Below are 23,785 nucleotides of genomic sequence, written 5' to 3' on the forward strand. Positions count from 1 at the left end.
CTCACGGGCAGCCCGGGGCTGTGGCTCCAGGGGGATCTGGATTCAAACCCCAACCCTGCCCTCCCCGGATGGTGCAGGCGGTGCCCTGGCCAAGCCCTGCATGTTACCTGAACGGGGTTCACTGGACAGAGAAACCCAGCGTGGGCCAAGGTCAGGAAGAAGCCAGTGAGGTCACAGTGCCCCCCATCCTGGGGCGGGTGGAGGGGCCGGCTGGGCCTTGCGGAGTCTTTGAGGGCTGCGGTTCTGGGGGCGCCCAGTGCAGTGAAGCGCAAGCTCTCCTGGGGGCTCAGGGGCCAACGACTCCCAGTCAGGAAGGAGGGCCTGTCTGGGCCAGCCTGACGCAGAGCCAAGGTGGGCACCTCGGGTCTGGAGGGACAGCTCAGGAGGATGGGTCTGGCCACCCCCTCTCCCGGGGCCCAGGGTCGCAGGGGGAGGGGACGTGGGCCAGGGCTGCTTCCTGCAGAGGCTCCCCGGGAACCGGCGAGCTCCGAGCGGGGATGGCCGAGGCAGGGGTGATGGTGGTCACTTCTGATGGCCGATGACAAGGGGCGAGGACGTGTTTTGGCACCTTCTGCAGAGGCGGTAGCGGGGAGCAGGCCAGGGCCTCCCTGGGGAGCTCCCTTCACCCTCCCGGCAGCCTTGCAGGGGAGGGACCAGATTAGCCCATTTTACTGCTGGGGACACTGAGCCTCAGGGGTCACGGCGGCGCTTTCCTGAGATCGCACAACAGCAGGCACAGCCCCCGGGGGCCCACCCAGACCACCGGAGTCCACAGCCCACGTGTTTATCCTCCTCGCCCCCGGCCTGAGGGCCAGACGGCCACCTTGCCACAGCCCCCTCCTCTGCGCCGGGCCCCCAGCGCCGCGGGCCGCCCTCCTTACCTGATGGCGAGCGGGCGGGTCTGCAGGGCTGACCGGGGCGCAGCACTGGCCAGGCAGGAGTGGGCACAGTGGAGCTGGCCCTCCCCTGGGGGACCACCCCCCCCCACCTGGATGTGGCAACAGGGGAGCTGGGGACAAGAGGCCGGCCTGGCCCGTTTGTTGCATCACAAAGTCCTGTCCTGAGCGGGCCTGGGGGTCTGTGCGGGGAAGCCTCTGAGAGGCTCTGCCCAGAGGCCTGGCCAGGTGCTCAGCTCCCTCCCTCTGCAGCGCCACCCCCACACCATTCTCGGCCTCAGTGGGGGCACCTCGAAAATGGGCACGTCTTGCCAAAAGGAGCCTGAGGCCAGTGGAGCCGGGTAAGAGGTCCTGCAGCTGATGCTCCAGAACTCAGGTCTGGGGGCAGACCCCCCCCCAAGGGCACCCAGTGCCAGCACCTGCTTGAAGGGTGGCCTGGAAGACTCGGTTCCTCCCCTGCAGCATGGGCACATGCTGGGACCCCCGCATGGGGCAGGTGTCCCTCTAGTGACTGGAGCTGTCTGGATGAGCTGCCTCAGGAAAGAGATGGCGGCTCCTTCCAAAAGGAGGTAGCCGAGGCCTGGGGGCATCTCCCTCATGCCAGCTGCCACCCCGAGGGCAGAGAGTGGAGCAGGCAGAGGCAGGAGGCCGCCCAGACTCCAGGCTGCCGCTGCCTTTTGAAAAAGCCTGGAACTTTCCACCCCTAGCAGACACAGAGGCTATTAGTCAATGGAAAAGGCTCACTTGCCAAGTTGATGTGAAAAATTCTAAACTAAAAAAACTTATTTTGGCAGTTCTTGTCGTGGCTCAGCAGTAACGGATCTGACTAGTATCCATGAGGAAGTGGATTTGATCCCTGGCCTCGCTCAGCAGGTTTAGGATCCTTTGTTGCTGGGGCTGTGGTGTAGGGTGGCAGCTGCAGCTTCGATTTGACCCCTAGCCTGGGAACTTCCATTTGCCGCGGGTGCGGCCCTAAAGAAAAAGCCAAAATAAAATAAAATAAAACCCCACAAAAAAAGACCTTTCAGTGACAAGACTGTTTTGAGAACTGCAGAAATTGGCACCAAGGGTTTTGGGAGGTCTGGGGCTTGTTTCAACAAGCCAGTCTGTCTCCATGGTCGCACCCCCCCAGGGAGGGCGCTGAGTCACCCCGACGACAAGCTGCATGAGGTCAGAGTTTTAGGTGGGGAGGCTGCTTCTGCTGTGGCCACAGAGCCCCCACGTCTGAGGGCATCTTGCTTGCAACAGGCATCACGCTGGCCCTGTCAACTCTCTCACAGCCCCAGCAGGGCCGCGGACACCAGCATCCGTGCAGGGAGGGGATGTGCTGACCTGGCTGCAGATTTTTAATCTCAAGTTTACTAAAATGTTTGCAGGGCTTGGTAGGTGCAGGGTGCTAAGCCAGGTGGGACTGGGGGCTGCCCAGCTCCTGGCCCTGAGGGCAGCCTCTCCAGCTGGGCCCCTGGGTTCTGAGCGTTTTCCTTCTGGCCCCCGTACACGTCGCTGGGCCCTCCATGGCACGTCTCAAGGAACTGCTGTAGGTCATCCTGAGGGGACAAGTTCACTGTGTGTGTCTGGAGACGGGCTCCGTCAGAGGTTTCCGAGAGTGTGAAACACAAGCTTGATCTTTTGGCTCCTGGACAAAGCCAGCATCTCACTGAATCCTTCTCTGAGTCTCATTCTTTCAAAGATGTCCTGGGGACTTTCATGTGTAAGTCTGTCTGGGCCACGGTCTGTCTTTAACATGCATCACAGAAGGCAGCCACATCTAATGAGAGCTGAGTAATCCTGCTTTCTTATTAATGGATATTTTCACTCTTAACGTCTATTTATTGATAAGAGATACGGAGTATTTATGGCAGTGATATAAAAATTGCCATGGTGGTCAGCCTGCATGGAGATGCTCTGAGGGGTATGGGTGGGGGGGCCAACAGTGTGCACAGCACCCACGTTCAGATAGTGAAGGGGCTACGTCGCCATCCAGTGGCCAAAAGGGTGCACAGCACCCAAGAGGAGGAAGGAAAGGGGCTAGGTCGCCATCCAGTGGCCAACAGTGTGCAAAACACCTAAGTGCAGGAGGGAAAGGGCTATGTCGCCCTCCAGTGACCAATAGCAAGCACAGCACCCAAACACAGGAAGGGAGAGGCTAAGTCACCATTGAGTGGATAACAGTGTGCACTGCACCAGCACGCAGGAGGGAAGGGGATATGTTGCTATCAAGGGTCCAAAAGTGTGCACCCACGTGAAGGAGGGAAAAGGCTAGGTCGCCATCCAGTGGCCAAAGATGTGCACAGCCCCCAAGTGTAGGAGGGGAAAAGGTTACCACGTCATCCAGTGGCCAACAGGGTGCATAACACCCTAGTGCAGGAGGGGAAGGGGCTACGTGCCATCCAGTGGCCATCTAGTGTGGGAGGGGAAGGGGCTACATTCCATCCAGTGGCCAACAGTGTGTACAGTACCCAAGTTCAGGAGGAGATGGGGCTACGTCGCCATCCAGTGGCCAACAGTGTGCACAGCATCCAAGTTCAGGAGGGGATGGGGCTATGTCGCCACCCAGTGGTCAACAGGGTGCACAGCACCCAGGTGCAGGTTGGGAAGGGGCTATGTCGCCATCCAACCGCCAACAGTGTGCACAGTACCTAGGTGCAGGAGGGGAAGGGACGCACCATCTAGTGGCCAACACTGTGCCTAGCCCCTGTCATGTCCACTGAACGGGATCCAGACTCAGAACCACTTTAGCATCAGATAAGTCTCTGACCCTGAGACACAGTGGGGGAATTTGTGACCTACTTGCCTCTCCAGCCAAGGCAGGTCATCCACGGAGCCACCACACCTGAGAGAGCTTGCATGCTAGGCTCCAGCCCTACCTGTCCCCTCTCATAGCCCCAGGAGGGGCCCGTCACACCAGCATCCCATGCAGACCTGCACTCACAGCCAGGCGGGGACTTGGGGACACTGTCTAGCTTGGGAGAGGTGGAAGTGGGGCTGTGAGGAGAAGTGTTTTTTAACTTAAAGGGAACTTGCCCTGGCAGATCTCCCTCTGGGACTGTGGTTCCTGGGCAGGAAGTGGATTTGGAGGAAGTGAGGTTTTTTGGGTCCTGTGGGTGGAGTGGGCTGTGTCCTGTTTCCACACTGCAGCTTCAGGTGGCAGGACTCTGCGGGGAGAGCCAGGGCAGGGGACCAAGCCTGGCCAGAAAGACCCTACCCCTAAGGGGCCGTGAGCGCTGGGGTGCTGGCAAAGCCAGGGCTCCCTCTGTCTGGACCGGAGGAGGGCCCAGGGCTCCTGGGTGACCTGCAGCCCAGCTCATGCCAGGAGTGTGGCAAGCTGGTGCAAAGAGACAAGCAGGGCCCCTGCCTTCAGGAAGCTTCCAGTCTGAGTGGGCACGCATGCGTGTGTAAACACACACGTAAGAATGCCTCTCCCAGGGGGTTACTAGTAAGGACAGGTCCCTGATGCTCGAAGAGCAAATAATGGGGAGGCTGCCTGACCGGGAGGCTTCCAGAGGAAGGGACAGGGCAGGCTGGGGCATCTGCACTTCAATATAAGTCTGCAGGGCTCTCCCCCTGGGGGTTGCTGGGGGCCTTGGAAAAGTTGGTGAGAGATGGTGGCATCTTGGGAGCCCCAGGTGGACCCCAGAGGGAGGTGAGGCTCAGAGTGAGTGCCCACAACCGTCCTCTCTGGAGCAGTGGAAGCGCCTCATCTCTTTCCCAGGACAGCAGCATTCGCAGTATTTAAGGCGGCTCTCTGGTCTCCCTCCTTCCACGCCAGTTATCAAGGAGGGACTAAATTATGCTCAGGGCGACCTAACGCACACGCATGAGGACCGCCTTTCTCCCGCGGAGGGCTGTGCCCACCGCTGCTCTCCTAGGACCTGCACCCCCCACCTCCAGCCATCTGTCATCTCCCATCACCATGAAAACAGTGGACGCCAACTGCTCCACTCGGCGGGTCCAGAGATGGGGTCGGCTTCCAGGTGGGCCACTCACAGGATCTGTCCCCCTCTGCAAACCGGGCCCTCGTTGCTGTGCCCCTGCCGGGGCTGAGTCGGGGTACAGAGCGGGGGCAATCCAGAGAGGCTGTCTCCGTGGTGGTGGTGCAGTGGGCAGACCCCAGGGCAGCAGTGGGTGTGCCGGAGGTGGCCCAGGCCTTGAGGGGGAGCGGAGAGCACGGGGAGCTGGCGGGGTCCTGGGCGGGGAGCTGGTACTCTCCCCCACACCCCGCCCTGGGGCCTGACCTGGCACATGGGCGCCACTGCCCGGCCTCTCAGTGGACTGTGGAGCTGGGCGTCCGCCCCTGACCCATGCGGAAATGCTGCGTGCTTGGATCTTAGAGCAGGTACATGATTCAAGCCTTCCCCAGAGCCCGCCTCCTCTCTGGAACTTCGGGGTCACGGCAGCCCCATCTCCGGTCACCCTGCCCGCCTGGCTGCCTTTCTCACCCCATCCTCGCTCCTCCCGCCAGGGCGCTGGCCGCCTGCCCGTGGCTTGGCAGGCAGTCTGGCCGGGAGGTAGGGCAATGCGGACAGCCCTGGTCAGGCGCGGGCTCCGGCCCCAGCTCCAGCCTCGACCGTGGGCTCGGCCCTCCCTGAGCCTCAGTTTGCTCATCTGTAAATGAAAATCCCTCCCTCAGGCTTCAGGGCTGGTGGGGAGGTTGGAAGAAGATCTGGCCCAGAGCAGAGGGAAACGGTCCTTCTGCCTCCTTTCCCCGGTGATTCGCAATTAGCTAGCTGAGAAATGCACATGCAATTCGGGGAAAAAAAAAAAAAAAAAGACCAGGGGTCACTCTACCGATTTTGCTAAATTGAAAACAATGCAGCAGCTTTCTGTGGTGAACAGAAAGCAGCAGCAGCTTTTGTTTCTAAGAATAGGTCAAAATGGACTTTTATATTCCAAGGAATGCCTGAGAATCCAATTAAAAATCGGAAAGACATGTTTGCACCATTTAAATCTTAAATGCACTTTAGGCCTAATTTCCTACAAAACTCAGAATAAGCCGAGGCCTAAAAAATTGCTAGGGTATTGTCCCCCACCTTAAGCCACACACAGAACAAGGACAAAGTGGCCCCCTCTGGCAGAGGTGTTATGCCCCAAGATGGCCAGGAGACGGCAGAGCTGTGCAACCCTAAGCGGCTCTAGAACTGGAAGGCAGAGAGGGTTCAGCCCTCTGAGATGGAAGATGCGGGGGGAGGCAGTGTGACACGCGGGGGAGCTTCAGAGTGACTCCAGCCAGCACCACAGAGCTGGTTCAGGCCTTGTTGGACAAGGGACCAGCTGGGGGAGCCTGGGCCAAGCCCCTTGGCCTGGGGCTCCTCGCCTGGGTACTGAGTGCTGAGGATGCCTCAGGCACAGAGCAGAAGTTCCTGTGAATGAGTTAGTCCACTCAGGCACCTTGTAGAATAGAAGCCAGAAAACCATCAAAACTCTAATTTCCAAATAAGGAGATGACAGATTCCAGAACCTCATTCAGGTGGGTGTGAAGCTCCCAAGCCCAGCTTTATATGCACTTTCTCCTTTAAGCCCCCTGGCAGCCCTTCAGGTCGATGCTGTGGGTGCCTCCATTCAAAGATGGGAAAACAGGTGGAACAAGGGTGGGTGGCTTGATCCAGGCCACCCAGCTGGGAAGCGGTGGGGTCAGGATTTGGGCACGGGCTGGAGCCAAAGCTGGTGGCTTCAGCCATTATGTCACACGCTGCCTTTCAGAACAAAGAGGGCCCACGAACAAGTCCGAGTGGGTCAGCCCCAAGTCCACTGGTGTCCCTCGGATCGGAATTAATCTGCATTCCAGCAGAGCCCCAAGTGAAACCCCTTGGGGTGGGCTGGAGAGATCTGGGGTCTATCTGAACCTCACACCCCAAAACCACGCATAGAGGTGAGCCATCCACGGCGAAGGAGGGGAGAGCAGCCGCTCGCCAGGTGGGGGGGTCTGTGTGTCGGGGGGAACACAGGAGGAGCAGGCTCTGTTGCAGGGAGGGGTGGAGTGTGGCTTCAGCTTTGAACCCGGGGCACTATGGAAACTCACTACTGTGACCATGTGCTGAGCACCTGCTGGGAGGCCACTGCATGGCAGGCACTTTACGGAGGAAGACCCGGTGGTCGGAGTGGTTGCTTGAGAGCACGCGGGACCGAAGACACGTTCGGGAGGCACCGTCTAGCCCGTGTTACGGTGCTATAAGGTATTCCTTCAGTGGTGCGGACCGAGGCACCGACCAGGGAGACCCGCGCATCCGCACCCATCCACCTACAGCCGCCACTTCAGATCTGCCGCGCTGCGACAGCAGAATTACCAGGCTGGGGGGCCTGAGAGACAGCAGAACCTCCCTGTTCACAGGTCCAGAGGCTGCAGACCCGAGATGGGGAGGGAGCAACCACCTCCCCCGGTCACAGACCTCTTCTGGGGGGTTTCGCGAGGGCTCTTGTGTGAGGGCACGAATCCCACGTGGGAGGCCGCCACCCTCACAACCTGGCCACCTCCCAGGGGCCCCACCTCCTCACGCCACCACCTTTGGGGGCTAGGATTTCAACGTATTTTGGCGGGGCGTGGCGCCGTCCATATCCATCCACCCTCCCTCCCTCCACCCTCCAGCCTTCACCAAGCACCGACACATTAGGCGTCGAAAACAGAGTGAGATAAGGTTTGACGAAGTGGACAACCCCCGGTGACTGGGGAGGCGGGGTGCTAAGCGCACAGGATCTGCTCTGCACTTCCGTGTGTTTTCTCCGAAGACCCCCATGAGGAGAGATTAAACAGAGAGAAGGCGTGGAGTGTGGGCATCAGGTGCTGCAGGCTCAGGGCCTGCCCGCCGCACGGAAGCAGCCGATGCCTCACCTCTTTGCAGCTCCTGGAAGGGGGCGGCTTCAGGCCTGCAGAGCCCGGGGCTTTCAGCATTAGCCCAAAGCAAAGCCGAGAAGCACAGGACTGCTTCCACCGGGACAGAGGAAAGGCACAATTTCTAGCCGTGACCGTGGTCACGCCGTTTGTCACCAAGCAACAAGTGACATGCAGAGGACGACAGAGAAGGTCCGGGGACGAGTCTGGAAGGTAAAAGGCAGGGAGCCTAATGGAACATCACACCCCCTCCTTCCGCACAACCAGCAGCGCCTGCGCCTTCACCTCTGTCTCAGGCCACACGCGCTGGGCTGGCTGCAGAGAGCACCAAGCCTGCCGACGGCGTGGCCGGGGACCACGGGCACAGCTACTGAGGTCTCGGACCTCAGAGACGACCAGCACATGATCGTGAATAACCACGTGTTTAATGCTGCACAGAACAGATCTGTTCTTTGCTATTAAGTCATCACGAACCTGAATCACCGTAGCTATCAAGCCCATAACCCAGCTCAAGCCCCAGGTGACAACAGCTCCTGCCTCTGATAATTTAACTTAGTGAGGTTTGTGCCAAGTCACAAACCTTTTCAGACCCTGACGATCTCGGAGAGGAAACTAGGGAAATGGAGCCCAGCCCTCTAGCCCTCTGCAATCCGTGGAGAGAAGTGGCTAAAGGAGCCCCGGCTGGGTCGCGTCCTAAGCCGGCAGGAAAATGCGCTCTCACCGTCTGCCTGAGACGGTGCGTGGATCCACCCTGGGAGCCAGCAGAGGCTCTACGGGTCTGGAAGGCCATCCCAGAGCAGGGAGCCAGGCCGAAGGCCGTGGCAGAATCTTCTGGAGAGGGCACAGCATCTCCGCGCAGCCCGTGCCCACCTGTGCCCACCACCGCCCAGCGGCAGGCAACGCCTCTTCCTTTGCACCAAGTCGGGGCCCCGCCTCGCGGTGTGAACCTGTCATAGGGCTGGAGACCGCGGCTGAACTCTGCTTTACTTTAAAAGCTCCTCTGGCTACGCCCCCGCCCCCGCCCCATCCAGAAAAATCCTGCTTCTTCGAGCCGGGGGAGGGGCCCGCTGGTTTAACAAAGGTTACTTCAGAGTTTGCTGTTCTTCTGAAACTGGGCCACCAGGCTGAGGACCTGCTCGGAGGCCTTGATGTTTTGGGAGCCGAGGTAGGCGACCCTGTTGGCGGCCGTGTCCTCCAGGAAGTAGCGGTAGTTGACCATGAGGCCGCAGGAGCCGGTGATGCCCTTGAGGCTGGCGTCGCCCATCCAGTTGAGGCGCCACATCACGGCCCCGTTCTGCAGGTGGAAGTTGGCCACCGGGTTGAGCGCGTAGCCCCGGTGCTTCTCCCCGTACAGGTACCAGGCGCAGAGCCGCATCAGCGGGGCCTGGAGCGCCCGGACCAGCCTCTCCGACTGGACCCACTCGCCGCTGCTGAGAAGCGCCCTGAGGGTCTCGTTCACGGGACCGCCGCCGGTGACCTCGGCGATTTCTCTGCACTCGGCGTCGGTGAACAGTTCGCTCCGCCCGTGCTCCTTGGCTTTCGACTTGAGCAGCCCCTGAAGCCACTTGGTGAATCCAGGGATAGGCGACAGGCTTGAGAACACCCCCAGGTGAGGAAACTCCTTCTGCTGGGCGTGGACGGGGTGGGGAAGGAAGGTGAGAAAACACAATTCATCAGCGCCTGAGTCACGGATACAGAAACTCCTCCTCCCTCAGCGCTTCCTGTGCGCTTTACAAAGCGCTATTTCATGTGCACTGATGTCCTTTTCTCAGGGAGCGTGAACTAAGAATCGGCTGTGTGCTGGATCCTGGACGCATCTTGAGTCCCCAGGACAACCCTGTACGATGGTGTCCCAGGAGCACCACTATCCATGCTGACAAGTTGGGGTGCGTGCCTGAAATCGGAGGGGTGGGCTGCGGCCAGGCGGGGTGCTGTCTTCTGGCGACAGGTCGTGTCTTCCTGGCCCACCAGGCCCCTCCCCCGGCTTTTGATGTGGCCACAGAACCTGGATGGGGGCTCTGCACGCAAGTACCCAGTGACTGTTTGTTGACTGAACAAGCGATCGCCCAACTCTGTCACAGGGGGTGCTCCACACCAGACAACATGGTTCAACCATTGTTGTTCCAATGACAGAGAGCTCTCAGGGGTCATTTTTAAAAATCCAGGATGTTCCCGTTAAAGGCGTAAGACGTAAGCCATGCCCCCTATAGAACAAACTTCTGCAAACGTATGACAGAAGCAAAGAAACCACCATACCGCGCTCCTCAGAGATGAGGGGGGGTAGAGGGTAACTCCTTCGGGTCTTTAGGCAGGTTTTACAAGGATGAGACAGGTATTTTCCTATCAGGAGCCCGTGAATCTGTATCACGATGAGCATTTTCTCCTTTGCAGCCAAAATTCAAAACCGTAACTTTCACAACGGAAAACTCTCGGAAGACACCACGATCCCCTGACTCTCCTCGCTCTGTTCTCCCACTGGGCGCTGGAGGTGGCTTCCTCCCCACCCCACGAACACTCGTGTGCGGCAGAGGGGGGCTCCCTTCCTGATTCTCTGGTGACCCTCCCGCCCACAGCCCAGCCGTGGAGCAGCCGCCAGGAGGCGGCAGAAACAGGGCCTGCGGGTGGCTCAGCCGGACCCAGACGCGGCCTTTCTGACCGTCATTCCAAGCCCCCGCCTCAAAGAAGCAGGAGAGAAGAGGGAACTCAGCACAACCAGATGTGGCTTTTACCACCTCTGGGGAAATGCGGCAGGCAGTGGTTCTAACTAAGCGATGCCCAGCCGAACCCCGAGTTCTCAGATGGAAAGGTATGAACGTAACGCGAAGCCTGGAAACATGTGGCTTCCACCCTGTCATTCCCCGAGGAAGGGCTTCTCTGCCAGGTGTCTGTGCTGAAACCACCGGAAGCCCAGAACAGAGCTCTGGGAGCCAGGAATTAACAATCTAATTATTTTACTGAAAAATGGGGTTCTCCTCCTCAGGGTTCACCCCAGCCCCTCATGAGACAGACTTAAATGGCCCAGAGCCAGGGTGGGCCTGAGCCTGTGTTTGCCAGGGCTACCGAGAAGGCAGTTGTGGGCCAGAGCATTCGACCTCAGGCTGCTGGCGTGACCTCAGGCCGGTGAGAGCCTGAGCCTGCGTAGGGCCGGGCAGAGGCCAGAGAGTGTGCGTGGCGGTGGGTGGGGTGGCCAGGCCCGGCCGCGACTGGACAGTGGGAGCAAAGGGGCCCTGCTGGCGACTAGGCTGGGACGTCGCGTGCCCATCAGGGGTGGCCCTGGCCAGGTGGGTGCAGCGCTTCCACAGAAGACACGTCTGTGTTTGGGGGGTCACGAGACGCTTTTGGGGACCTTTTCTTGGCACGGCTCCACCCCCCCACCCCCAGGAGTCTGAGGGCTCTCAGGACGTGCCAGGGGCATCGGGCACTTCTCTACCCTCCTGCTTTTGCCAGCCTGGAGCTTCACCCCATCCTCAGGGACCAGGGCAGGAACCACAGCCGGCCCGAGACTGGGCCAGGACACAGACTACGCAGCACCCACCTGCAGCTCCTTCACCACCCGCTTTATCAGGAAGGTGCCCAGCTCCACGCCCTGCAGCCCCTGCTGGGCCAGGCTCAGCGAGTAGAAGACGGCCGTGGTGATCCTGCTCTGCTCCTCTGCCTCGGCCGGGGGACACTCCTTCACTAGGATTGTCTGGAACACAAAGAGGATGCTGACAGGTGCCCGCCGGCAGCCCCCATCCCCCCTGCCCCAGGGGTTGGGAGAGGGCATCCCTCTGCCTGAGGGCCAGGCTCCGGAGACTGAGCCCTCGGCTCTGTGCTCCTTCACGCTCCTCAGACCCACGCCTGTCCCCTGCCCTGGTGACGCCACACTTTCCCTGCTATGAGTTCAATGTCCTACAGCCCCTGGCACTGCGAGTTCCCGCCCACACTTCGGGCCTTTGTGCAAACTGCTGCCTGCAGCCCAGCACCCCGGGCAGAGGCCGCCTGGCGCATCCCCCCCCAGGGGTGTCCCCTCCTCTGAACCCTCCTTCTCAACAGGCTGTTCGCGGTCCTGCGTACTTTCTGTTTGCAGGAAATGCACCTTTTTGGTTTGGTGCCACGTCCTCGTGCTTCCACAGGGAAACGCCACGTCTGCGCAGACGCGTGCGAGGAGCAAGCTGAGGATTGGATGGACTCGAACTGGAAGCCCCGTTGCCAAGTCTGATCTAGCAGCACTGGGAGCACTGGGAGTTGCGTGTGGGCTGTTCCGAGCCTCAGTGCTCCGAGGGCCACTGGACAATCCTGGGACAGCAGTGGTGACCTCTCGGATTGCTTGCAGGCAGGCCTGCCCGTGCTTCTGAGGGACAGGCTGACGCTGCTCTAACCCCACCAGCCGCCCTGGACGCTGATGTGGGAGGGTGGCCCAGGGCGGAGGCTGAAGTCTGTGGCCCACAGAGCTTCCGAAATTGCCAGTGGGACCTGCAGGTTTCATGCACCCCCTTGGGGGAAACATCCTCAGCTGCCACCCCTGCGGATGCGCAAAGGGTCTTTTGCGGGACCCTGGGAAGTCAGAAACCGCCCCACTCTAAGAAAAGTGGGCAGCTGGTGACACAGAGGTGGCGACGTCCAGGCCACGCCAGTCCCTCCTGCCTCCGCAGCAGATGGGGGGGACCTCTGGTCAAACATCAGAGCACCCCCCTGCCCGCGGGCCTCATCTTGTGAAACTACCTCCTTTGTTTATCAAGACGTCTGTAGGTTCTCTGTTCCGGATTTGAGAATCTCCAGCAAATCTTTTTTTTTTTTTTAAAGTTTTTCCCCCAAAGCCCCTCCAAACAAACGAATCTTTCTTTGATTATGCAAATGAGAGATGCACAATATCAAAGAAGCAAGAAACGAACACATGGAGAAGAAATCCCAAATGACTCCAAAACTAAACTCTGGCCCAGGAAATTCTGCATGCTGGGGGCGTAGCCACCCCCCCCCCCAAATCCTGCATGTTTTATATTTTAATGGTTATGGCCAAGCTGCCTCCAGAGGGGCTGTGATAACTTCCAGGGCTGGAGGGGCCTGTGCCACAGACCAGGCAGAGCTCGGGGCCCGGATCAGGCACTCAGCACAGCCTACCTACAATTTTCTTTTCTTTTTTTTTAAAGGGCCACGTCTACGGCATACGGAAGTTCCCAAGCCGGGAATCGAATGGAAGCTGCAGCTGCTGGCCTATTCCACAGCCACAGCAGCGCCAGACCTTGAGCTGCACCTGTGACCTACACCGCAGCTCGCGGCAACGCCAGATCCTTAACCCACTGCGTGAGGCCAGTGATTGAACCCACATCCTCAGGGAGACAATGCTGGATCCTTAACCCACTGAGCCACAACAGCAACTCCCTATTTTCAATGTTCTAATCAGGCGTCTTTTGAAACTACTCATAGGCTCTTAACAGATGCTGAAGAGGTGAGTGTCTCTCCCTGCCTCCTCCGTAACAGCCTGGACCACGTCGCCACTCAAGGTCCACACACGCGGGCCCAAAGTCTCCTGTCCCATCACTGTCCTCGCACTGCGCGTCTCCACTCTGTCGTGCAGGTTTGGAGACTGACTAGCCCATCCAAAGACCCATACGAGCCGAAAGCAATTGTTCTTTTTTTAAAAAAGGGGAGACAACCAAGTTAAAATAAAAAACTTAAGGGACTCCGGCCGCCCGCCCTGTCCTGCAGGGGCCGTGCAGGCAGGTACCTGGATGGTGTTGGAGATCTCGCTGGTCAGGGCCACGTGCAAGACGATCAGGGGCTCCCCCGGGGTCGAGCAGTGAGAGAAGAAGTAGCACCTGCGGTAGGACCCCACGCGGCGTTTCATATCCATCCAGTTTTTAACGGGATGCACAGCCTCAGACCTGACGGGAACATTATACGGAGTCAAGACAGAGGTACAATCCTGAGTTACAAAACCGTGGCTGATTCCTGCTCCTATTAGTCACTCAAGTCAAAGAAGCCCTTTAAATCCAGCTTCCATGGACTCTTCGGGAAATTCAAGGAAAATCGCTTTGGCCAGAAACAGCCCTGACGGAGAGGCTTAGGGTTAGGGGTAGGGTTAACCCCACATCCTTCGGGGCCTCTAATCCCGGCAGCGCCTGTGGACACGCCTGGCCTGGCTGGGTCCATTGGTCCAGTGACCGCGGCCACTGCTGTTTCGTCTCAGCAGGGGACCTGGCAGCAGCACATGTCAGGCAAGCCTGCGTTTCACGCTGTCTGGGGAAGGGGCTGCAGTCATACACGCCTTTGTGAATCTGGAGATTTTTATCCAAGAGGAAAATACTAACAGCTGGATGATAGAGGCTGGCTGGGGTACCAGTGCCAACACTTGGTCCGGTGACTCTGGGTGGCTCTGATGACGGGGCTGTGGGGAAAGGGGGGCCTGTGGGCTTTAAATACGGGGACATAACTGAGATCCCACGTGCAGGGTCACCGGCAGAAGGGCTGGTTTTCATCTGTGCCCTCTCCTCCTCTTTTGCTGTCTTTTTAGGGCTGCACCCGCGGCATATGGAGATTCCCAGGCTAGGGGGCGGATCGGAGCTGCACCTGTTGGCCTACATCACAGCCACAGCAACGTCGGATCGGAGCCCCATCTGCGACCCACACCACAGCTCACAGCCACGCCGGATCCTTAACCCACGGAGCGAGGCCAGGGACGGAACCCGAGTGAGTCCTCATGGATGCTGAGCCATGATGGGAGCGCCTCCGCCTCCGCCTCCGCCTCTTGACGTCCCCTGCCAGGATGGCCACCTTCGTGACCAAGGTGTTTGGCCCCGTTCGAGTGGCATCCACGGGAATGGACACCGGCTGTCAGTGAAAAGGGCAGAAACGTGGACACGTCACACTTACTTGCTGATTTTCTGGAGCACTTCGCACGGCGAATGCCAGGTGACCCGCTCCAGGTTGAGGAACCCGGAGGCAAACCACTCCGAGAGCATGCTCTTCAGCACCCCGTTCATTTCCTGCAAAAGGGAGGAGAAAGTGCCGGCTGTCCAAGGGGCCGCCCTCCAGCCCACCCTGTTGTCACCACCAGCGCCAGGAAGGAACACCGAAATGGGGCGGGGGGGGGAGAGAGCGTCTGCAAAGAGCTTGTGCTGTGACAGCGCCCCCGAACCCTCCTGTCCTCCCGCTGGACCGAATGCAGCCGTGGCCTTTCTCCCCCCAACCTATGAGACGAGGAGCAGAAGTGTTCGGGTCGGAACGTAGTTGACCTGACCCACGAACTTGCTTCCACTCACGGGCCACAGTGGACATGACAACACATGACATCAGCCTGATGCTTAATGCGGTCTTGGGGAGGAAATGCCAAGGCCCGCTCAGGAACATTCTCTGATGCGTCAGAATGTCCTTTGTTTCCCAAGAGAAACTAGTACTGGGTCCAGGCACTGCCTTTCAACAACACGCCCTCCTATTTTAATGTCTCGGAAGCCAGGACGCGTCTTTTGAATGATGGTGAGTCAAGGTTTGATGGTTTGATGGGCAGCTCTTTCTCGCTTAGTGGGCCACAGGTAACAGTATCCCTGGAAATCAGTGGGTTTAGATTTGATGAGATTATTATTATTATTGGTCTTTTTGTCTTTTAGGGCCACACCTGCGGCATATGGAGGTTCCCAGGCTAGGGGTCTAATTGGAGCTGTAGCCGCCGGACTATGCCACAGCCACAGCCACGCTGGATCCGAGCTGTGTCTGCGACCCACACCGCAGCTCACGGCAACGCCAGATCCTTAACCCACTGAGCAAGGCCAGAGATCGAACCCGTGTCCTCATGGATGCTAGTCGAGTTCGTTAACCACTGAGCCACGGCGGGAACTCCAGATGATGAGATTATTCTAATTTCGCTTCAGTTATTGAAATCTTATCTAAGCTAATTTGAGTCAGCTTCACCATCAGAAATACAGCTGCACTGAAACTTCTCAAGCAAGACCACAACAAGAGGTGCATGAGGGGAGCAGAGGAGACAGGGGCAGAAGCACCCCAGTTTACCTGCAGCGACCGCTGGCCAGGTAACAGTGCTAAGCTCTGGGGATGTCCAGGGCATGAGGCATGGCTTGCTGTTTCTCAATAGCTGTGTACCTTTCTTCCAAATGAACAGAAGTCTCACTTTCTAGTTGCGTGCATGGCTGTTCAGAGTAAAACTTGCACTGTAGCTATAGGCCAATTGTGGGACCAAGTTCTGGCTCATCGGATGCAAGCAGAGGGGTCCTGAAGCAGCTTTGGGGAACCTTGAAAGATGGCAAGAGCAGCCCTTTGCCCATCTTTCTCTTTGTCTTTCCCAGAGCAGGATGGAAGGTGGCGTGATGGCTAGAGCTGGAGCAGCCATCTTGGGCCATGAGGTAACTTTGGGGGATGAAGGCTTTTCAGGGAACAGCAACAAAGGAGAGGCTGGGTCAAATGAGGACACTGCAGAGCAGGGTGAGCCCTGGGCTGGCCACCTCCAGACTTCTGTTTTTATTCAAACTGCTAAGGCTTCAGTCTGTTACTCACAAATGAACCACATACTAACAGATACGCTGAATACTATTATTGAATAACAGTAAACATGTGAGTGCAGAACTGACCTTATGAATCTCTGTACAGGAATCACAAAGACACAATGGATAACACCTGTAAAATTGTGTTATTGAAATTGTGTTTATGAAAGCCATAAAGCTGTTACAGGGCCATTTCGCAATTTAATCGCTGGTAAAAGGTCAAAGGACTCAGAGCTTTGTCACTTGAGGATATGCTGCAGGCACTGGCTTGGTGGCTCAGAAAGGGCTTTAGTGTGAAGCGTGGTTCATCCTTAAACACTCAAGGCCCGGAGCACGGAAGGGGCCACGAATCTGTGCTGTGAGGCTCCTGGGGGCAAGGAGAGGGGGTGAATCTATGGCCAACTGGGGAAGGCACAGTCAGACGTAATGTACAGAAGATCTCTGAGTAGCCAGGGCCGCCCAGAGGTCATCCTGGGGATAGTGGCCCTCCCCGGGGGGCAGGATGGAGCACAGGCTGAGTAAGAAGAAGGCAGAGAGGTTAAAAGGATTTACGCATTCACGGGTGGCTGAACTGACCCCCCCCCCGTTCCCTTTCACTCTTCAGCCTTTACTGGGTGCTCTGCTCCCTAAGGGCAGAGATCATTTCTGATCCATTCACGTGCCCAAAGCACTCAGTGGGGGTCTTCCACGTGGAAGATGACTGATAGATGGCTGTCAAATAAACAAGAGGAGAAATATTGGACCACGGTGGCCAGGAAGCAGCAGGAAGGGAGGAGATGGCACTTGCTGGGCGGTACAGAACAGCTCCTCGGAAAACTCTATTTCCGGCCTTGACCTCAGTGGCTCCCGATCTTCCTGGCCCCTCCCACCCTCGAGTGTTGCCAAAACCCAGGCACCCTGTCCCCAGAAACATGCCAACATGATCCTAAAATGCTGTGTACAGCTTCCTGGGGTTCAGGGACCGCGGGGCTGGGGAAGCTCTGTGCTGCAAGGTTCGCAGAGGGGGAGCCCAGTTCCATGCATCGCCTGGCATCTCCAGGACAGGCCTTAGAGGAGGTGGTGGGGAAACCTTGCTGCCACCTGAATTCAGCACTCACAGTGGGCGAGATGGCTCAGCGGAGGCAGGTGCCTGCTCTCGAGGTCGCTTCATTCTATTTTGGGCTACTGACAGCTATGAAGTGTGACCCTGGACACGAGAACTTGGAATCCAGGGTAAAGGTTACACATCTCCGGGCTCCGCGCTAGCAGGACTGCTGAGCTTCAGGCTGGAATCAAGCACAGAAGGCAACAAGGTTCCTGGATCTCAGGTGGCAGGGGGTCGAGCGATCGTGCACGCTTCACGCTCACTCAGAAATCACCTGTCAGCAATGCAGGACTCAGAAATGCAATGGCTGGGTCAACTTTCCTACCTAGGAAGAGGTCCATTTTTTAGCTGAGCTAAGCGCAGAATTTAGTAGGTCCACAAGGACCACTAGGTTAGCTGAAAACCAGGAGGAGTGGAGTTCCTGTCGTGGCGCAGTGGAAACAAATCTGACTAGGAACCATGAGGTTGCAGGTTTGATCCCTGGTCTTGCTCAGTGGGTTAAGGACCCGGCGTTGCCGTGAACTGTGCTATAGGTCGCAGATGCGGCTTGGATCTCGTGTTGCTGTGGCTCTGGCGTAGGCTGGCAGCTACAGCTCCGATTAGACCCCTAGCCTGGGAACCTCCATATGCCGTGAGAACGGCCCTAGAAAAGGCAAAAAGACAAACAAACAAACAAAAAATACCCAAAGACAGGAGTTCCCGTTGTGGCCAGCGGTAAGGAACCCATGATGATGAGAGTTCAATCCCTGGCCTCGCTCAGTGGGTTAAGGATCCGGCGTTGCCATGAGCTGTGGGGTAGGTCACAGATGTGGCTCAGATCCTGCGCGGCTGTGGCTGTGGTGTAGGCTGGCAGCTGCAGCTCTGATTCGACCTCTAGCCTGGAAACCTCCATGATGCAGGTGTGGCCCTGAAAAGAAAAAAAAAATGTCCAAGGAGAGAGATTCTGCCCTGCCTGGCCTCCTGCCTTGGGCTTCACACTCACATGGAATGTGAGGCTTCGTTATTGCCCTACTTGCAATAAGCACAGCCCTGGGTCAGAGACCAAGTACCTGACAAAGCGCCTTCATTCCTATCTGTATTTTTAGCAAAGCTCCACACCGTCCCCCAGGGCATTTCTTAGAAGAGAAGCAGGCTGACCTTGGGCAGACTGACCACCAGTTGAGCCGCTGGCCTTGGCGGCAGGGCCCGCTGGCTCAGGACCATTAGGGAACCTCAAGTCGTGCCTCTGACCAGCAGACAAAGGAGAGAGCACTGCGAACGGGCCCTCCTTCCCCATCAGGTGCATCTTCCGCTGTGTGAGAGCTGGTCTAAGACACCTGATCAGCATCTTTTGGGGCCTCACCCTTGCCCATCACCCTGAAAACGCCTCTGCTCTCACAGATTCAGTAAACGAGAACCCATGCAGGGAACCCAGCGGACTGAATGCCATCCGCAGCGACGCCCACGGCCGACGAGCATAGCATATCCTCCTTCACCTGATGTCACTGGGCAGCTCCACGGTCAGCAGGGGCCGGGGAGCACACCTGTGTGATGGGGTGCTGTGTGCACAGTCAGGGGTGCTGAGATCGGAGGCTCCCTGCTCCCCTAGCATCTTGGGGCAACACGGCCCCCTGGGGATCCGGGGCTCCTGATCTAAAGCTTCAAGGGCCAACCTTCTGATGGTTTCCAACACTGATTTCTTAAAGGCAAAAAGTTCTAGCTGTGTCACTGCTTTAAGTGAGATGCAAAATCCAGAATGAAATAGAAGCAACAGACTGCACACAGCCATGCTGCTGCTGAATGACACTACCAGGGCCCAGGAACAATTTCTAAGGATTAAAAAACCAATTCTCTGCATGATAGGGATTGGAAAAAAAAACAAAACAAAACACCAAAACAACAACAACAACCAAACCTCACTTAGCCGTGTAGAGCAAAGGGAAAGGGACCCACTAGATTTAGCTACTCTTGGTTATAGGCAGTGAGGACAAGGCCAGGGTTTCTAGGTCGAGAAACAGGAGGGCTGTGATGGAGCCATCTGGAAAGCCTCCTGCACCCAGCAGTTTGAGACCGTGTGCAGAGGCCAAGGTCAGGCTATTGTCGCTCACTCTCTGCTCAAGAAGTATCTTTTTTTTTTTTTTTTGTCTTTTTGCTATTTCTTGGGCCACTCCCGCGGCATATGGAGGTTCCCAGGCTAGGGGTCCAATCAGAGCTGTGGCCACTGGCCTGCGCCAGAGCCACAGCAATGCAGAATCCGAGCCGCGTCTGCAACCTACACCACAGCTCACGGCAACGCCGGATCGTTAACCCACTGAGCAAGGGCAGGGACCGAACCCGCAACCTCATGGTTCCTAGTCGGATTCGTTAACCACTGCGCCACGACGGGAACTCCTCAAGAAGTATCTTTATGCCACGTGACTTCTGGCCTGTGGGTACATACTATTTTTTCCCTTATGGGTGTAGACGGCCTTGGTTAAAGAACAAGGGAACCGCCTGATAGGAGGTCTCGAGGCTGCACAGAAACCGTCATGGCCTCTGGGCCCCGTCCTAGGTTCAGAAATCTGAGTGGAGCAGTGCGGCCTCAGGACACAAGGGAGCGGTTAGTGGCCAACTTCGCTGGGTGGCGGGGCACCTGGAAATCTACCTCGGGCTTCATTCACCATTTTGCTACACAAGCCAAGGTCTCCGTTTTCAAGGTCTTAGTTTTCATCTGGTGGGGGTGGGGCGGGGAAACAATACATTTCAGATGCTCAATTCTGGGGTTCATGTCTAAAACGCAAGTGAGAGGCACAGACACCTGAACATCTATGAAGAAGTGAGGGAAGCTGCCCGGGGGGTGGGGGGGGCTGGAGTGGATGTAAAAGCCCAGCAAATGAGCCGGAGTAGAGGTGGCTCTTGCTCTCACAGGACTCACAAAGGGAGGCAGGTTCAGGAACTTTCCATCCAGGTGCCAGCCTGGCTGAAGAGGAGCTCAGTGGAGGGGAGCTGGTGATGCTGGGTGAGCTGGGACATCCAGGATGCCTGGAGTGCAGCAAAAATGCCAGAGGGAAGAGAGTGGGTGTGACGATTTTTCAACAAGAGGAGAGAGACTGACCTTTGGCTTCGGAGAAAGGTGGGCGTTGAGGTTGCTCATGAATCCAAATAAAACAATGCTATTAATCAACTGGGTTGTTTGACCTCTCCCTCAGTTTTAGAGAAAAAACCCAATTCTAGGAGGATAAACCCACTTTTGATCCGGTGAGGCTGTTGATTCTGTGTCAGTGTGCTGTGAGCAACACACAGGTCATGGAAACCGGGCCTGGCCTGAGGCTCTCTCACAGCTCCCTGCTCTGGGCACCGCACTGGCCCTCACCTGCATGCCAGTCCCTAGGTCTTGCTGAGGATGAAACGAGCAGGTGCATGAAAGGCATTGACACCTATTGTACCTGCTCCTAGCTCTTCCCACACTTGCAGGGAAGCTTCTGGACCAAGTGACCTTGGAGCCCGGAGCATGCCTGGTACAAAAGGAACACCCAATTGCTGCGGATTGACTGGATGGATAGACGGATGGAGGAAGAGTTTCATTTTGGGACAGGTGACAAGCACCCTACCTAATCCTCGAGCCTCCTCTGCAATGAGCATCCAGTCTCAAAAGGGTTTCAGGAGCACTGGTCTCTGGCTCAAGAAAACAAAAAAAGTCTACTTGGATGGCTAAATGTAGGCCTCTCTTGAGAGGAACCAGGTGGCTGTGCATGCAGTGTACGGAACCTAAGGTCTCAGCCAGGAGGATTCAGCGGGGAATGTGGTCAATTCGACACACACAGGCTCCAGCACTGATCTGGTGCCACTGCAATAAACAGCCGAGGTTCTCATCCAGTGAACCTCACAGCTCAAGGCTCTCTGGCCCTAGGTAACCCTGAGCATTGGAGATTAGTCAGCTATTATGAGGAATCAAATCAGAGCCACTATTATCATCCTGAGATCAATCAATCCTCTTCTAATCACACCCAGTTTTTATGCATCTAAGGCTACAGAGCCAAGACAGATGACAAAGTTTCTCATGAACGCAGCTCACAGGGCAGGATGAGGATATAAAGTGTACCCCAAAGAACCAGAAATTTGCATTCAGATGGATGATCAAAGACATAACTTCTTTGCTCTGAGTTCTGGGCAAAGTCATGAGAGCTCACAGGACCCGGTTCCTTTCCTGGAAAAGACAACACGCTCATCATGGACCCCAGAGTGCAGTGGTGAACATGAAAACCCTCTGCCAGTGTTAAGAGTGCTTAAGAGAATTAGGACGTAATCGTTCAAATGCTTGATTTTTTTAAACAGCCAATTGCACCTAACAAGAGGTCTGCATGTCAGAACATCCCCAACCCTTCACGTAAGTTCTGGTTCACTAAAAGAGCCGGTGAGTGGTCCCATCGTATTTCATATCAATAGCACAAAAGGACTATCTTCAACTACCAGCCACCTTTCAAGCCATCATTATTGAAATCTTTAAGTATTTATTCACATCTAACAAGACATCACTGTGCGAAGAGCCTGATTATCTCCAGAAGACAAGTTCGAGTCCTATTTCTGGGCTGAACTCAGGAAGGTAAAACACCCTGCCCAAAGTGACTGGCAGAGAGAAGACAGAAGGCCATCGGACTCCTAGACCTCAGCTTCTAGGCACTTCTGTGCATTTCACAGGACTGCTCAGGACAAGGGCTTACACATAGTGGGTGCTGCAATGAAGTTTTGCTAACCACATCCAGGTTGTTTTGGTTTGTTTTGCACCATGTGTGCGGATGAGAGGTTCTCAGGCAGAGGATGGAACCACAGCAGTGACAATGCGGGATCCTTAACCCATTCAGCCACAAGGAAACTCCCTATCCAGGCTTTCAGAAAGCTGCCTGACACATCAAGGGTACCAAAGAGAGGTGAAACCTCTCAGGTAAAGTAGAAAAGAGACTATGGAGCACGCTCACCAGCCAAGAGGCGTGACAGTCACCTTAAGAGTAAGCGAGTTTCTATAGACTGAAGCGAGGCCAGACTAGCAGAAGGCAAGGATTCAGAAAGCCTGGGAAGACAGGGGTCAGTGTTCAGAGACTGCGACTTAGGGCTAGGTGTGCAAGGCTCCCGGCATGGGAAGATGGAGTGTTTGGGGCTCGAGGGGCAGCTTTGAACCACACCCGGAGGTGGGGGTGGGGTGGGGACGGACCACCGAGATGGGCGGTCCCAGGGGCGGTCCGGGCGGGGCCTTACCCGGACGTGAGGCCCCTCCACCAGCTTGAGAGCCTGCGCCTCGAGCAGGTCGGCCCGCAGCTGCACCAGGAAGCGCACGCCGCCGTCCAGCTTGCTGATGTGGTGGAAGAGGCTGCGGTAGCGCGGCACCAGCGCGTAGCGCAGCCGGTCCTCGGCCTGCAGCAGCACGGCAGCCTCCCGCGGCTGCTGGCGAAGCTGGAGTACGCCGGCGCTCTGCTCGGCCACCTGGCTGTGGTCCACGCCGAAGCCCCGCGCCAGGCGGCTCAACAGCTCGGCGCGCTCGGATGCCTCGGCCAGGCTGCCGTAGAAGCTCATAAAGTCCGCGCACTGGTTTTCAGCCGGGGCCGGCGTCTTCTCGCGCAGCTCGTAGGCTGGCATCGCTGGCACAGCGCGGTGCAGCAGCTCGTCCATGGCCCGCTTCAGGGCGCCGGCCGCCGCTGCCCGCCCGTTCGACAGCCTGGGTCCGGGTGGCCGCGGCGGCCTTGGGGGTAGCCACAACCCGAGGAGGCGCCCAGCTGACAGGCCGGTCCCGAGGACTCGCATGGCACGGGGCGACAGCTGCTAGGGATACACCACCACTTTTGGGGGGCTTCCGGCTTCCGGCACGCGCCCGTCCCATTGGCCGAGCCCGGGGGACGGGCGGGGCTGCGGCCAATCGGAGGGCCGAGCGGCGGGGGTGGGGCGGAGCGCGGCGCGCGGGGCCAAGTGTGGTCAAAGGTAAGCCTGGAGGGGACCAATCCGAGGGCGGAGCGGCGGCGGCGGCGTTGGCCCCTCGCCCTGTCACTTGGCCATAGGAAGTCACCGCCTCATTCCCTCTCCTCTAGGGCCAAGCTCTCCAACCCCAGGGAACAGCACAGCCGCCCAGGGAACGTATTAACGGACGCAGATTGCTGGCCCCACTGCGGAGATTCTGATCCAGTTTGCCTGGGGGGAGGCCGAGGAATCTGCCTAGGAAGTATTCATGGTGTACTTCCCTGGCGAGGAAGGCTTTGTCTTGACCCCTGCCTAATGAAAGGCGGGTCTCACTTCTACAGAAAGCTGTGCACAGGGCTCTCCTAAGCCTCTTGTTCCCCAACCTGCCCCTCCTCCCTTGGTCCTCATTCATTCATTCGACAGAGTATTTATTAACCACCTGGTACGTGCCACGTCCCACACTGGGCACGGGGATAAAAATGAACCAGACAGACCCGAAGCTGCTCCACGGAGTTACAGTTTTACAGTGGAGACAGAGGATACATAACTACAAATGGTGACAAATGCTCTAAGGGAAATAAACAGGGTGCCGTGAGGTAGC

The 23,785-nt window shown here is 57.3% G+C and overlaps 1 protein-coding gene across 2 annotated transcripts; it reads right to left on the reverse strand.

The window, feature by feature from the left end:
- Positions 1–8,125: 8,125 nt before the first annotated feature.
- MLYCD (malonyl-CoA decarboxylase) lies at positions 8,126–23,089 on the reverse strand. Of its 2 annotated transcripts, none has more exons than XM_047788859.1 (5): positions 22,492–23,089; positions 14,575–14,687; positions 13,430–13,586; positions 11,258–11,410; positions 8,126–9,346 (listed from the first exon to the last, which is right to left on the reverse strand). In XM_047788859.1, the coding sequence occupies exons 1-5, from the start codon at positions 23,032–23,034 to the stop codon at positions 8,810–8,812; spliced, it is 1,503 nt and encodes a 500-aa protein (XP_047644815.1). In that variant the 5' UTR covers positions 23,035–23,089; the 3' UTR covers positions 8,126–8,809. The 2 variants fall into 2 exon arrangements, with proteins under 2 accessions (XP_047644815.1, XP_047644814.1); XM_047788858.1 differs by having other exon boundaries at positions 8,126–9,349.
- Positions 23,090–23,785: the final 696 nt, after the last annotated feature.

This window comes from Phacochoerus africanus, chromosome 8, assembly GCF_016906955.1.
Source record: "Phacochoerus africanus isolate WHEZ1 chromosome 8, ROS_Pafr_v1, whole genome shotgun sequence".
NCBI classification, from domain to species: domain Eukaryota; kingdom Metazoa; phylum Chordata; class Mammalia; order Artiodactyla; family Suidae; genus Phacochoerus; species Phacochoerus africanus.